General features: G+C 42.4%; 1 protein-coding gene across 1 annotated transcript; it reads left to right on the forward strand.

The window, feature by feature from the left end:
- Positions 1-3683: 3683 nt before the first annotated feature.
- Positions 3684-4621, forward strand: LOC123411212 (probable glutathione S-transferase BZ2). The gene has a single exon (XM_045104156.1). The coding sequence runs from the start codon at positions 3706-3708 to the stop codon at positions 4435-4437; it is 732 nt and encodes a 243-aa protein (XP_044960091.1). The 5' UTR covers positions 3684-3705; the 3' UTR covers positions 4438-4621.
- Positions 4622-15631: the final 11010 nt, after the last annotated feature.

Below are 15631 nucleotides of genomic sequence, written 5' to 3' on the forward strand. Positions count from 1 at the left end.
ACCTTTAGCAACCAACCTTGCTTTATATCTTGCCTCGTCATTAGGAGAAACACCTTCCTTTATTTTGAAAACCCACTTGCAACGAATAGGTTTCTTCTCTCTAGGTAATCTTACCAAATCCCAAGTGCCATTCTTTTCAAGTGATTCCATCTCATCATGCATAGCAGTCATCCACTTATTACTATCACCAGAAATAATAGCCTCGGAATATGAAGAAGGCTCAGCATTACCTTCAATTTCTTCTGCAACAGATAAAGCAAAAGAAACAATATTGCACTCCTCAATTAACCTTTCAGGTGCATTAATACCTCGCCTAACTCTGTCACGTGCGAGATTCCAACCGTGTGGAACAATAGGCTGATTTGGAGTGACATGTTCATCATCAAAGACGGGTCCATTATGTGCATCAACATTTTCCTTATCAGAAGTATCACGTAAATCAATAACATGCTCCACCTGAATAGTAGGCTGCTGAACAGTAGGCTGTTGTTCACTCTCAATTGAAACATTGGTAGATGCAACATCATGTAACATAGCAGATTCATTAAAGATAACGTTCCTGCTAATAACAATCTTTTGTGTTTCAGGATTCCACAATTTAAAACCTTTAACACCAGATTTGTAACCAAGAAAGATGCACTTAACAGCCCTAGGCTCCAACTTTCCATTATCAACATGAGCATAAGCAGTGCAACCAAAAACTCTCAACTGTGAATAATCAGCAGGTGAACCAGACCATACCTCAATTGGAGTTTTCTTATTAAGAGGAATAGATGGTGAACGGTTGATGAGATAACAAGCAGTGGAAGCGGCCTCAGCCCAAAAACGCCTATGCAAACCTGCATTGGACAACATGCAACGGGCTCTGAAAATAATGGTCTTGTTCATACGCTCAACAACACCGTTTTGTTGAGGAGTATAAGGAACGGTGTGGTGTCTGACAATGCCTTCAGACTTGCAATAATTCCCAAATTGCTTAGAACAGAATTCCATACCATTATCAGTGCGAAGTATTTTTACCTTCTTTTCAGTTTGTCTCTCAATCATAATCTTCCACTCCTTAAAAGCTGAGAAAGCTTGCCATTTATGCTTCAAGAAATAAGGCCAAACCTTTCTCGAATAATCATCAATAATAATCAACATGTAACGAGCACCACCTAATGACCTTTTGCGAGATGGTCCCCATAAATCAGAATGCACATAATAAAAAATGACATCAGTTGTATGAGTCGAAGTGTTGAACTTCACCCTCTTGTGCTTGCAGAAGATACAATGCTCACAAAATTTCGATTTACTAGTTTGGTATCCTTTAAGAAGACCTCTCTTGTTTAACTCTGCCAAACCAAGTTCACTCATATGTCCAAGACGCATATGCCAAAGGTTAGAAGCATCACGACCAGAATTCTTTGAAATAACCGGAGCAGCGTTACCTGAAACGGTAGAACCTCGAAGGTAATAAAGACCATTGGTCGAACTTAAGTCACCTTTCATCACAATGAGAGAACCTTTGGTGACCTTCAAAACGCTATCTCCACCTGAATACTTGTAGCCCTTTGCATCAAGGGCACTCACAGAGATAATATTTCTCTTCATCTTCGGAATATACCGAACATTTGTCAAAGTTCAGATTGTGCCATCAAACATCTTGATTCGAATGGAACCTATGCCTTCAATCTTGCATGGTGAATTATCAAAACCCAAAACGGAACCAACAGCGGTAGTAGAATCAAAAGTAGTAAACCAATCTCTATGCGGGCACATATGAAAAGTACACGCAGTGTCAAGTACCCACTCATCATTGGTCTCAGCACATCCAGCAATAACAACAAGAGCATCATCACGAGCAACATTAGCAGAATTTTCACCTTGTTTGTTACTTTTCGGTTTATACATACCATTCCTTTTTTCCTTGTTCTACAACTTGAAACATTCTGAGATGTCATGCCCGTCTCTCTTGCAATATCTGCAAGACTGCTTCTTGTCTCTGGATTGCGACCGACCCCTCTGGCCGTTCTTACTTTTGCTGGTGAGATCTTTTGTCATGCAAATCCCTTCCACCTTTAACCATAGAGCGGCGGCAGTTTTCTCGCTCAAAACTTCCTGCAAAATATATCATGCAAGTGGAGTTGAATTTGTGACAAAGCCTTACGATCCCTTCGTTTCTCCTCAGGAGTCCAATCCTCAATTCTATTCTTTCCAAAACTGTACAGTGCATCATCGTAGTCGGCCTGCGCTAACAACGCCCGCATATTGACTTGCCATAGGGTAAACCTTGTGTCACGGTCCAGCAACGGAAGATCATACTTCATGGATGCCATGAGTAGATAAATCTGTGTACACAAAGTAGTACAAGCCGGCAGAAAATTCTTGATAGCATTAATATGCGGATGAAACGAAATAGGATAAATAGCACCTGGTAGCTCTTTGGGTAGATATAACAACTGAAGATGACAAAGTCAAACTAGTAACCAGCCTTGGCCTTTGGCCTTCACGTGAGAGAGAGATTAGATCTCGATTCCTGTCACCTGGTAGCTCTCGGGCACAAGTACCACTAGCTTCACGTGAACGACAGCAGTAGCACCTCCTGTCGTGGGGTTCTACAGCGGCAGCAGCAGCAAAGCTCCTGCGGTGGTGGTTTGATTGCTCTATATTGATCCGGTCTTCACGTCTCGATCGGAAACAGCGGCAGAACTCGGCGGATCGGACGACGCGGCGTACGGCAGCTGCAGCGACGCAACGTACAACGGCGGAACTCGGCGGATTTATACACCTGGTGTACTGCGGCTCGGCGGAAAACCTGTCGGACTCGGCTCCGTAATCGATCTGGCTTCGGATCGCCAGATCGCGTCGGCGGCGGCTCACACGACGCCGAACCCTAGCTCTCGTCTCAAATCTCGTATGGGTAGAACCTCGGTTCTGATACCACTTGTTAGATAAAACAAGATCAACGAGACATAAGAGACACGGATTTTTACGTGGAAACCCTTGCGGGAGAAAACCACGGACGCACTAAGGCGCAATCACTATGAGGAGGAGTATTACAAGCACGAGACGACGGGCCGTCTTTAGGTGCGACTACATGGAGTATATATGAGGGGCAATACATAAGAGTCCTTGGAGGACAAGTAAACGAGTTGTACTCGTACGCGTCGGTACCAACACAAAGGCCCACACCGTTTGTACTACGTCTAGTCCAATACGGTAGAATTTGGATCACAATTTAATAGGAGGGTTGGAAAAAAATCTGTGGGAGAAAAAAAATTATGGGGGAAGGACGTGGGCGGAAGGGCTTCCAGCGATAGAAGGGGATCGCTGCAGGTCGAAGCATTACGACGGCATATCCCTTTTAATAGTACAGAAATATAAAAATCCATAAATATCAATAGCGCAGAAGCACGTCCATTCCTTCTAGTTTCAGTTTCTAGATGATGGACCAACAAAAATCCTCTTGTCGCCGTCATCCAAGCCCGCATGTAGACGGTGGAGGTAGCACAAGTGGAAGAGAGAGGGGGCACAAACCACCAACCCACGCGCGCGTACTCCAATTAGCTCGCACCTAACTCCAATTAGCTCGCACCAACGCGCGGCCTGGCCAAGCACGTCCGTGACACACCCAACAGTCAACGAATCACTGACCCTCATGCCTTGGTCACCTTATATAAGGAGTAGCTACCAGCCGGCTCCAGAGACCACCATTAATCGACCATGGCGGGAGGCGACAACAAGGCGGAGGCGGGGGTGCGCGTGCTGGGCGGGAGGATGAGCCCGTTCACAATGCGGGCGCGCATGGCGCTGGAGCTGCGCGGGGTCGCGTACGAGCTCCTGGAGGAGAGTTTCGAGCCCCGCAAGAGCGACCGCCTCCTCGCCGCCAACCCCGTCTACAAGAAGATCCCCGTCCTGCTCCTCCCCGACGGCCGCGCGGTCTGCGAGTCTGCCGTCATCGCGCAATACGTCGACGAGGCCTGGCCTGCGGCCGCTGGAGCCGGCGGCGCGCCCTTGCTGCCCGAGGACCCCTACCAGCGCGCGATGCACCGCTTCTGGACCGCGTTCGTCGACGACAAGTTCTGGCCGGCGCTCGACGGCGCCTCCCTGGCGCCCACCCCGGAGGCACGCGCCGAGGCCGGCACCGAGGCCCGTGCGGCGCTGCGGCACCTCGAGGAGGCCTTCGCCGCGCTCAGCAACGGTGGGACCTTCTTCTCCGGCGCGGCGCCGGGGCTCCTGGATATCGCGCTGGGTTGCTTCCTGCCGGCGCTCAGGGCCTGGGAGCGCCTCAGCGGCGCCGTCCTGCTGGACGAGGCTGCCACGCCGCTCCTCAAGAAGTGGAGCAACAGGTTCGCGGACGTCCACGCAGTCAAGGCGCTCCTACCGGAGACGGACGAGGTTGTTGGCTTCACAAAATTCCTGCAGGCCAAGTTCGGCGTCGTGGGCGCAAATTAATAGTCAGCGCCGCCAAGTATCTTACTGCTTATGTATGTTTTTTTCCTTAAAAGCATAGTACAAACGCACGCGCTGCATTAGAGGTGTGTGCATATGTATGTTGGTCATGTACCAGTATTTTCTTTTGATTAAGATTTATGTGGCTCGTTCTTTTTTTATTCTATCAATATATATTTTTAACTTAGTACGGACACACTTATATTAACGCACATACGCACATTATATTCCTATGAGTACCTTTAAAAGACCGAACCGGCATATTATCTTGAGATTATGAAATCATCGCAGGCATCTCGGCGTCACTGAAAACGTCTCCTGCATTATCCCTTTAACCATCCAACCCCAGGTTGGTACGTCATTCGACCAAAACATAGACCGGTTCCATAGCCAAAGAGATAACGGAGCAAACAAAAAAAAACAAAGGGTTGGCATTAAGGATAGTAAAACCGAACCCTTTCCGAGCTCTCTCAGTGATTAGCATTTTGAGCCGTTCATTTTGGCGATCTTGATGTTTCTAACCGTCAGATCTGTCATTCCGTTCGACCTTCAACGCACGTTTCTGTTTCTGGGTCACCTTCGTCCCTAGCCCATCCCGCATGGGCTACTTCTGGGCGAACTGTCCTTGGGCAGCTGCTCTGGAGGCAGAATCGAAAGCTTGTGGATCACTGCTACGGGTAACCGTCCGATGTTCTACGAATGATCTCAGTTTTACTCTGTGTCCAGCACATAGCCCCAATCAATCCCACCCCAACTACTCCCCACGTTGGCCTAGGGCGAGACCTCGTGCGCCGCTGCTGTAGTCGTCGTGAGAGAGAGAGAGAGAGAGAGAGAGAGAGAGGGAGGGACATCCCCCGTGTATGTGTGGCGAGCGAGGGCGATGCCTCTAGTCACATCGGTGCCCGACTCCTCGGCATGTATGGGCGTCTCGCCGGCGGGCGCGGCGCATGGGGGCGGTAGCGGTCGAGCGCACCAATCTCATCCTGGCGCTGGATTTGTTCAGCCTTGTGTCTCAATGTATTTCACGATCTTCAGGTTAGGCCGATCCCGAGTTACCTGTTCCATTTTATCCTGGACTCCTTCTAAATTATTGATGGACTTAATGCTTGTGTTTATATCTAACGTACGGACTGGGGCTCCTCTTGTTTCGCAATATTGTTTTGTCCTCGTCCACAAGCACACTGTCACGCAAGATGAGGGACACGCTTCTGCACTCCCTCGACCTTGCCCATGGCCCACGAGCCTGGAAAGTCCCTAGGCGCCGCCGCTACACCCTCCTGCTCATAATTCCTTGAATCGCCGCAGCCCGCACCTGAATCATGATAAGTAACACAGCTTCTTGAATTATGATAAGAAGCAGTTGATTTATTTTGCTGATAGTATATATGAGCCGAGTGCAGATTGAATTCTTCTACAATCGGTTGCTTTGTCAATATGGAGTTGTCGCATCTTACGAGTGCACTCTCCAATTCCCCATTGTTGTATCGCTATGTAATTCCTTGTCCCTAATCTAATTGTCTTTGCTTCAGAGTACCGTGGCTCTGAACCAAATCAAATAATCACCATGTGCTTCTAATTGGCACTCTTGACACCTAACTTGCTGAATTGAACAGAATTGTGATGATGACTAAGGAATTAAGTATGTGTATCATTTGTATCATTTCTTAGAGAATTAACCTAGCCAACATAGAAACCAAATATTTAGGTCTAGAAGTATACTTTCTTAAGTTCAACATGGTTTAAATTCACCAAAGTGCAGGTTGCTCTCACCATCAACATCACATGGGACAAGTATAAATGCAACGTGAAGTCAATAATGTTATTGTTCACTTAGTTTGTTGCTTGATCATGATAATTTTCGTTGTACGTTCATATTAGAATATCTTTCTTATATCAACAATTTGGTTCAGCCCGCAACTTAATTGTAGTATGCATGGGGTAGAAGAAGCAAACAAGTGGTTTACTCCATCTAGCACCTCACTTAATTGTAGTATGCATGGGGTAGAAGAAGCAAACAAGTGGTTTACTCCATCTAGCACCTCGAAGAGCAACCGCGGTGCAGACCGCCCCTTGGCAGGCTTCAGATCACCCACAAGAACATTGCGGATTCGGGGGACATACTAGCTCTTACTTCTTGAGTACTTGTTGGTCCGCCACACAGGTATGTATCTCTTGCCTTTATTGTTCCTCCTGCTGCTGGTTCTGGTTGGTTTGAAAAGATGCACATGAACGGGGTTTTGTAATGCAGCAGCTCCCGCTCCAAGTTGGCGACAAAACCCAGAAGCATGTTGAGGGCATAAGGCATGCAGAATAACAAAAAATCCGCCAAACATTATCTGTTGAACTTTGTTTTTGGTTTTGGGGATTGCGTCTTTGTTGGCCTCCATGTATTTTAGTCCCAACAATGATATTTAGCTTATTGTGCAATAACCACATGTTTGGATGGAATACAATCTGACATAATTTTTCCTGCAAAAATGCAGCACAACATAAGGATGAAAATTGATGTTATGTTCTTCTGAAAGAGTAAGTGGCTCATTTCCTAAAAAATAAATAAAGATACCTGGAGGTCTGCAACTATTTGATACTTTGACTTTCTATTCTTTTAGCATTTTGTTTTGTCGATTGCATTCTATTATATGTTGCCACAACTTTTTCTGGGTTGTTGGTATATGTCAATGCTTGACATGATGAGGTTTTGCTTAGTAAGCATGCTTTTCTGTAACTCTTTCCTCAAATGTGATTGTGTGGTCGAATTAAGTTCCCCACTTAAATATTTCTGAGTGTGCTACATAGAACATTTTGATTTGTATATTTGGACCATGTGGATAATGCAAAGCTTACCTTGTATGTATGTCATATATATTTGCACGAAGCACCTATCATAGTATTGGACTTTAGTACCACAGCAATAACAGATGCTTATAATTCCAGTTTAATATCTTACGAAATACTCTATCAACCTCTGTAAGGAATGACTTGTTAATCGGTGTATGTACTGTTTTGTTACAAAATAGAGTTGTCTGATGTTGGAGAACTGAATATACAATCTGACATAATTTTGCGTGCAAAAATGCAACACAACATAAGGATGAAAATTGATGTTATGTTCGTCTGATAGAGTAAGTGGCTCATTTCCTAAAAAATAAATAAAGATACCTGGAGGTCTGCAACTATTTGATACTTTGACTTTCTATTCTTTTAGCATTTTGTTTTGTCGATTGCATTCTATTATATGTTGCCACAACTTTTTCTGGGTTGTTGGTATATGTCAATGCTTGACATGATGAGGTTTTGCTTAGTAAGCATGCTTTTCTGTAACTCTTTTATCAGTGTAACAACCACGAGTTGATAAATTGTAAACGTGTTGTGGATGTTGTAAAATAAAGAAATATACATACCTTATTGCTTATGCTTTCAGTGCTTAGAGAGTTAGTTCGAGTGTGATAGTGTCTAGAGTTGCATGTCTTGTCGCCAAGAACTCCTTATATATTAGAACACATCTACGGACTCAGACATTGGTGATTTTTCTTATATAGGAGACATTTGCTATATGTTTCATTGTATATATTTGTAGAAATTTCTTCCATTCTACTGGAAAAATAGATGGTCGTAGAAACGTAGCGCACATGTTCTCACGCATGTGAGAGACTGATAGAGTATTAAAATTTCTGTTTGGCAATATGTGATTTCTCTGAAAACAAACACCACCTAATTTTTTGTGACAATCAATTACATTGCCTTAATGATCAATAATAATAATAATAAAAAAATAAATGTACTTTTATATAAATGTGCCCTAAATCAGGCACGAGATAACTTCCCTGGTCGTATATCCACTAAGATATTCCTACAGAAGTTACTAATTAATTTACATGTTATTATGTCATAATATGAATACCAATTCTTTATAGTATAACGCCTCTATAATTTCATCGATCACTAATATTATAGTGTTCAATTAGACGGGCGCAGCAACGCACGCCTTTCATGATCTAGTATCTCAATAAGGTTGGCCACAAGAGATGGCATTTGCGAACGCTTGTGCAGCTTTAGTGTCTTTGAGGAAACTGGATAAGAGCATCTCTAGCAGACCCTTTATCACGCGGAATTTTTTCGTGAGTACGAGGGTTGTGGAAAACATGTTTTGAGGACCGGTGCGACCTGCAGTCGAACAGACCCTGCAAGGCCGAACGGTAAAACAGAATATTCTGTCATTCAACCTTACATGGTCAGTTCGGCCGCAGCCCGAGCCAGCCCTCAAACCGAAAAAATAAATTAGACGACCGCAATTCCGATAAACGGCTGCAGATTTGAACAATCAAATATATATTGTGTGAAAATTAAACATAGTTTTCATTCATGACCCAAAAGAACCTCATGCAAAAGCCACCACCACCTCCATGACCATCATTATCATCATCGTCGTCATCACTCTCCACCACCACCACCAAAGCCACCACCACCTCCATGATCATCATCATCATCACTCTCCGCCATCGGCACCGAAGCTACCACCGCCAATGAAGCCACCACCACTTGCTTCCTTCTCTCCAAGACCTCCATCGCTACAATATCATGCCATTCTTTGGTTATGTCGTCCATGTCATTGCGGTTCATCGTCATGATCTTGTTCTCCTCTTGAAGAAGCTAGGCCAAGGCCTTGTTCTCCTCGGAAAGGGCTCTTATATCCACATTGGCGGCCTTGCGCAACCCCTGTTCCTTTGAGTAAGTGCCACTTTTCTTGCTTCTCCTGCCATCATAATCGATAAGGGCTCTTCTCTCCTCAATTGCCTTCACTGCCCTCTTGATCTTGTCCTTATCAATCTTGTTTCCATCGGGCTTGTTCTTGTTTCTTCGACCATCATCATCTTCAACATCATACCCATCTTGGTGAGTGAACCTCTCTTCAATGGAGAATACTTGTCTATCAACTCCCACTTCTCACTATTTTTAAGCAATTTCCAACAGTGCTGTAGTTTAAATGATTTGCCATTGGAAGCTTCCATGTCCTCCTACCTTACATGCGCAATTTTGTCCTACAAAATAAAAACAGTGTTAAAGTATGTCACATGCAACCACTCCAACCGGTACAAATCAGTTGCACTACTAGGGACGTGGAAATAAACTCACATAATCGGCTACAATGGTACTACTTGGAGGTGCATCCGAACTTGCTCCAAGAAACCGCTCTAGTGGCTACAAATCGGCTTGATCACAATTTTTTTCTTGTAGACTATGTTGGGCCTCCAAGCGCAGAGTTTTATAGCAATATTCCCTCAAGTGGATGACCTAAGGTTCATCAATCCATGGGAGATGTAGGGTGAAGATGGTCTCTCTCAAGCAATCCTGCAATCAAATACAAGAAATATCTTGTGTCCCCAACACACCCAGTACAATGGTAAATTGTATAGGTGCACTGGTTCGATGAAGAGATGGTGATACAAGTGTAGTATGGATAGTAGATATAGGTTTTAGTAATCTAAAAATATAAAACAGAAAGGTAGCAAGTGTAAAACAACGAGCAAAGCATTGTATAAATGCTTAGTAATAAGGCCTAGGATTCATACTTTCACTAGTGCAATCTCTCAACAATGCTAACATAATAGAATCATATGATCATCCCTCAAAGTGCAACAAACAATCAATCCAAAGTTCCTATCTAGCGAAGAACAATACAATGCAATTGGTGCAGGTAGTAGAACCACGTCAAACTTATTCTTTCTGATCAATCTTTTGAGCTATTCCTATAAGTGTCACAAACAACCCTAGAGTTCATACTAGAATAACACCCATGATACATATCAATCAACCCTAATGTCACCTAGATACTCCAATGTCACCTCAAGTATCCATGGGTAAATTATGTGACATGCATCAAACAATTTTAGATCTATTATATTCAATCCAACACGAAGAACTTAAAGCAGCACCCCAAGATTTCTATTGGAGAAAGTAGTATGAAAACATGCAATCAACTTCTATGCATAGATCCCCAAGGTCACTAGAATACACAAGTTGGTGCCATAACATATATCAAGTGAATCACTTGAATACCCCAATGTCACTACGGGAATTTGCATGCAAGACATACATCAAGTGTCCTCAAACCAAAATATTCAATCGAACATAACAAGATCTCAAAGCAAAAGATTCAATTCATCACAACAAGGTAGCAAGGGAATAACATCATATGATCCCAAGGCCTCTGATACATCAAGATCGTGCCATTTCAAGAACACGATAGATAGAGATTGAACGCATGGCTACTGTTACATACCCTCAACCCTAGGGTGGAGCGAAAGTTCTCTCTTTATTTATATGATTTCTGGTATATATAGGATTTTTCAGTGCTGCAATCACGCCAAACGAAACCATGTGGGCCCCACAAGCCATCATGGCGCAACCTAGGAGGGTGGCACACCCTGTTGGCTTGTGGCCCATAGGTGGTCCCCCCAATTGGTTCTTTGATCCAATATTGCTTATTTTCTCCAGAAAAAATTATAAAAAAGTTTCGGGCAATTGCGAGAAGATTCATTTTCTGCCCAGAAACAACACCATGGTAATTCAGGTGAAAAATAATGTCAGTATGGGTTAGTTCCAAAATAAATCATATAAAGTGCATCAAAACCATATAAAAGTAGTAGTATAATGCTCGTGCATTGCCATGGGCATTTTGAGAATCTAACTGATTCATTGTGATCATGTTCTACCGGAAAAAAACATCTAGGTTTATTGATATATGATATCCCTCATTGCAATTAATATCACTAAATTCCTTGATCCATCAAACCATTGTTAAGTCCAAAAGTAAATGAATCTGAGTTTAATGCCCATGCGTTGCCACAAGGTAACGGATGTCTACAAATAGAAATATTGTGTGACATTGGAGTCATTGACTATCCATATGGGATGATACTTCATGGTCATCATGTAGTAGACAATTGCATCTCATTATAGCCTTCCTATCTTCCATCTTCTCGTCCACCACGCTAAAATTGTCTTCATTCCTCCCACTTTCTTCCAATCTATGTGTTTTCTCCCCTTACATTGCACAACTATATCGATAATCTTGTTCAACTCCAAATAATCTTGTCCATTTAGCCATCTCGTAGATTGTAGATGACTCACACGTGTCGATTATGCCAATATAGCGACACTGGCATAATCCACGCACTGAACATGTGATGGTGACCGGGCTTGGTGAGCAGTTGAAACATGTGCACGGTACCGAAATGTTTACTCAAAATAGATAGTCGGAGGGATAATTTATTTGAAGGAAAAGGAGATAATTGGATTCATCCCAAATTACTGCATATATTAGGGGTACATAGAGTTGCAATATAATATAAAAACATTGCTATATATACTCCATGATGGACTTTTGTATTATGGCTACAATAGTTTTGTGAAGCAAATACTGAAGACTCAATAGCATCAAGTTATTCCTTTTAACAGGTACCATACATAACACCTGGAACTCTATTTTTCCTTCCTATTAGACACACAATAAATCGTGTCATTGTATATAGAAAAAAAAATAAACAAATGTAACTAAAAACAATAGCTTTCTACTTTGTGCGCCAATCAATATAATTATATTTGTTATGACATTGTGGTAACACGATCTTGGGGGTGGCTGCCGCCATGCGTCGCCCCAACGGGATATTGGGGGAGACACCACATGCGCCTCTACGGTGCAGCCTCGAACTTGATTGCCTCATGAAGCACAACCGCCTCATTGCCACTCCACCTTATGGAGGGGCATATCTTATCAAGTTAGCACCAATCACGTCAGACATGTAGCATTATGATCCTCACGCACATCAGTCGATATTCATGATTCTATACCTTCTTCCTCCCTCCTTCCCAATCCAAACTCATAATCGTCGTCGATGGCGCATCCGGCTCACAACCTGCCACAAAGTTAAATTAAGGACAACACAAATAAACAAGCATCTAGTCGTTCGATCTCATCTCAAGATCCAAGTGGCCAAGACCATGCACATTCACATCAACATCAATTCAAATGCTCGCTCGCTGACGGATAGTATAGTACACCATCTCCATTATTACTACCACTATAGATGTATTGCTATCGAATATGTAGAGAGATGTTTATATATAGTTAGAAGCAGGTGCGTTGCTATAACTCTTAAAACAATATGACGTTACTATGTATTTACTCTATTTTCTCTGCAATTAAGCAGTGGGTTTTGGAAAAAAAATATGAGCACAAATTACAATCTTAATGTTTTTATATTGTTTTATGTTCTTTGAAGATGATCAACACTAATAGTGAATTTGGAACATATGAAAAGTTGTGGAACACTAGGAACTCTCCAAATTCTTTGCTCATGGCTTACACACAAAATAATAACAATGATTCAAATACAGAGCTGAAATTTAAAACTTCAGACCCCAAATGGATTGCATTACCTCCAGTTCTGATAGAATGATTCTTAAAGGATAGTATAATACTATACACAGCTTACGATAAAATAGATCGGTTCATCTACACTATTTTTTGCTTAAATCAATGGAGGCACATGACAGAATGGTACACAGAGCCTAAAAAAATAATGCAAAGTAGATGACAATAAACCAATTATTAATCAGCCAAGAATAGTCAAAATTTTCAGAGCATGTGTCAAACTCATAGAGAATGGAGAAAGATTAACATGAGAAAATGTTTTTCTTTGAAGGAACAAAATTAAGACAATGTGAATAGATAAAGTAAGAGGATTGGTCCTTTGTGAAGAAGCACTAGGAAGGGAGTACAAATATAACCTTGGAATAAGATTGATTATTCGTGTCTATCATCCCAAAAAAGCATTCTCTCAACGTTTTCTCCGCAATGTAGCGTGCTAGCACTCTAAAATGCAAAAAAACATGAATATATTAGTATGTGAATATGATAAATAATATAAACTCATGTATATGCATTAGATACTTGCTAGTGCCTTTGCCACCATCATCATAATACTTTAATCAGGTTTAGATAGAAAAGTCTTCTCTTTGAGTTGAAGCAGTCATCATCTATGCATAACCCCGTCTTGAAAGCTGAATTTAGAAAAAAAGGAGAAGATAAAACAACTATCAAAACCGACACACATAATCTTTAGAATAAGATAAGGTTGATTGAATAGTATATATAATGTTGATCGACTTTTTTATATCTATTCTACAATATGGGTCACAATTCTCACGAGGATGCGAGATAATTGAAAAAAGGAATGCATGCTCAAAAAATTGAATGGACAAAATTTCACATTAATTTAGTGGAAATACTTAACAATGAGGAGTAAAAATATATCTATATAAAGTAGCTCACATTTTTAAGCAGACGTGCACACATATCCCAGAGTGGTTTAGATTTAGGGAGCTTATAAAACTAAAAGACATAAACAGTTCTAAACATGTACTAGTTTTGGAAGCTTTAGGAAGACGGTGTATTAACTAAGAGGCAAGAGTTGTGGATGTTTGAAAAATAACCCCTGATAGAAATATGTGTCTAAAAAGATAGGAAATCAAGGTGCTCATGTTACACGACTAGGATAAAGCCTAGTAGTAGCGCTTGTTTTATCAATACTAGTAGCGCTGGTGGCACGGCTACAGCTATGGCGCTACAGCTAAGTTTTAGCAGTAGCGCTGGAAAACCAACACTACTCGTAAGTAAGGTAGCAGTAGCGCTGGAAGACAGCAAGCGCTGCTGCTAAACCATCGCTACTGCTAATATTCCTACTAGCGCTACTGCTAATATTCCTACTTTCAAGAATTTAATTCACCTTTACGTATTTGTGCCCCCTATGTATTTGTGCATGCTATATATAGTAGTTTTATTATATCATAATAAAATACATTATTCTTGTCATATCATACACATAAAGTACTCTCTTCATACCATCATCATCATCATCATCATCATCATTATCCAACACAAATATCATCACATCTAGAAAATAGCGATACACAAGTCATGTCTTGAATAAATGCATGGTCATGGCACACCCACAAGTTTAATTATCTCTATCTAAACCATGATGTAGAAGAGAAGAGAGATCAACATGAGTAAGAGCACGACTATGTAGTACTTCTTGAGGAACCGGTTTCACTCCCTCTCTTGCCGTAGCATCCACCTCAAGTAACTCATTTCCGCTTCAGTTCTACCGTCGAACCCTCTATGGCTAGAGCTCGGGTACCTATCTGTTGGGGATACTACCCCGTCTTATAACCCGCCATATGGGGGCCAGGTCAAGGCTCTGGCGGCTTGGCATATAAACTCAAGATGGTCCTTGGTGTACAGGACCTAAGGCGGCCCACTCCAGTAAGTTGCGAGGCAGCTCATGACGTAGCAAGACAAGGCCCGTGAGGCAGAAGGTCGATAGAATATGTCCTTGCTTGAAAGGCAAGGAGATTTAGATATATGTCGGGTCATGAATCATAGCACGACCCGCACTCCTCTAAAACCCTAAGTCTTAACCTGTATATAAAGGCAAGCCCCTGAGGTTGATAAGTTAAGTTACAATCCATCAAGAGCTAGGTCAGGCGAATGCGCACCCTTGTAATCGATTTCATCATCAATACACATAAAGCATGACGTAGGCTTTTACCTCCATCGGAGCGGGCGAACCTGGGTAAACTCGTCTCTCGTTCCCAATTAACCCCTTTGAGTCGCCACATAGTTGCGATGGCCTCATCATTAAGTCCTTCGACGAGGACATCTGCCGTGACAAAACCAAGACACTATCCACCTGGGCCTGAGCGTCTGGCGAGTGGTCGTACACTCCTGGAACCCTCCCAATGAATACGATGTAGCAGTCCTTCGCCCTCTCTGATCTATGTACCTGCATCGTAAGTTGATGAATTCAACGATAATATGCATCCTAATGTACTTGATAAACACAAAGAGGCATAGTTAGCAAAATAAAAGCAACATATAGTAAACATAAATAACGAAGTTCCTCATACACAAACTAATTAAATAGAGCGATGTACGCTAGTTCATAGAAAGACGGTAGTACTAATTATAAACACACATTGTCATCGTCAATCATTCCTCCATCTCGGCGCTCCAATCTTCATAGTTAGGTATGAAGGACCCGAGCTTCATGAAAGGATTCAGGTCCCGACGCTCATCGAGTAGCGGTTCTGGGACATTCTCCCGCCTCATTGGCCCATGGAAGAACATCCATGT

The sequence above is a fragment of the Hordeum vulgare genome, chromosome 7H (assembly GCF_904849725.1).
Source record: "Hordeum vulgare subsp. vulgare chromosome 7H, MorexV3_pseudomolecules_assembly, whole genome shotgun sequence".
Taxonomy (NCBI): Eukaryota; Viridiplantae; Streptophyta; class Magnoliopsida; order Poales; family Poaceae; genus Hordeum; species Hordeum vulgare.

What these genes read in the sequence shown, in the direction of transcription:
- LOC123411212 (XM_045104156.1), top strand. Translation starts at nt 3,706, where the DNA reads ATGGCGGGAGGCGACAACAAGGCGGAGGCGGGGGTGCGCGTGCTGGGC.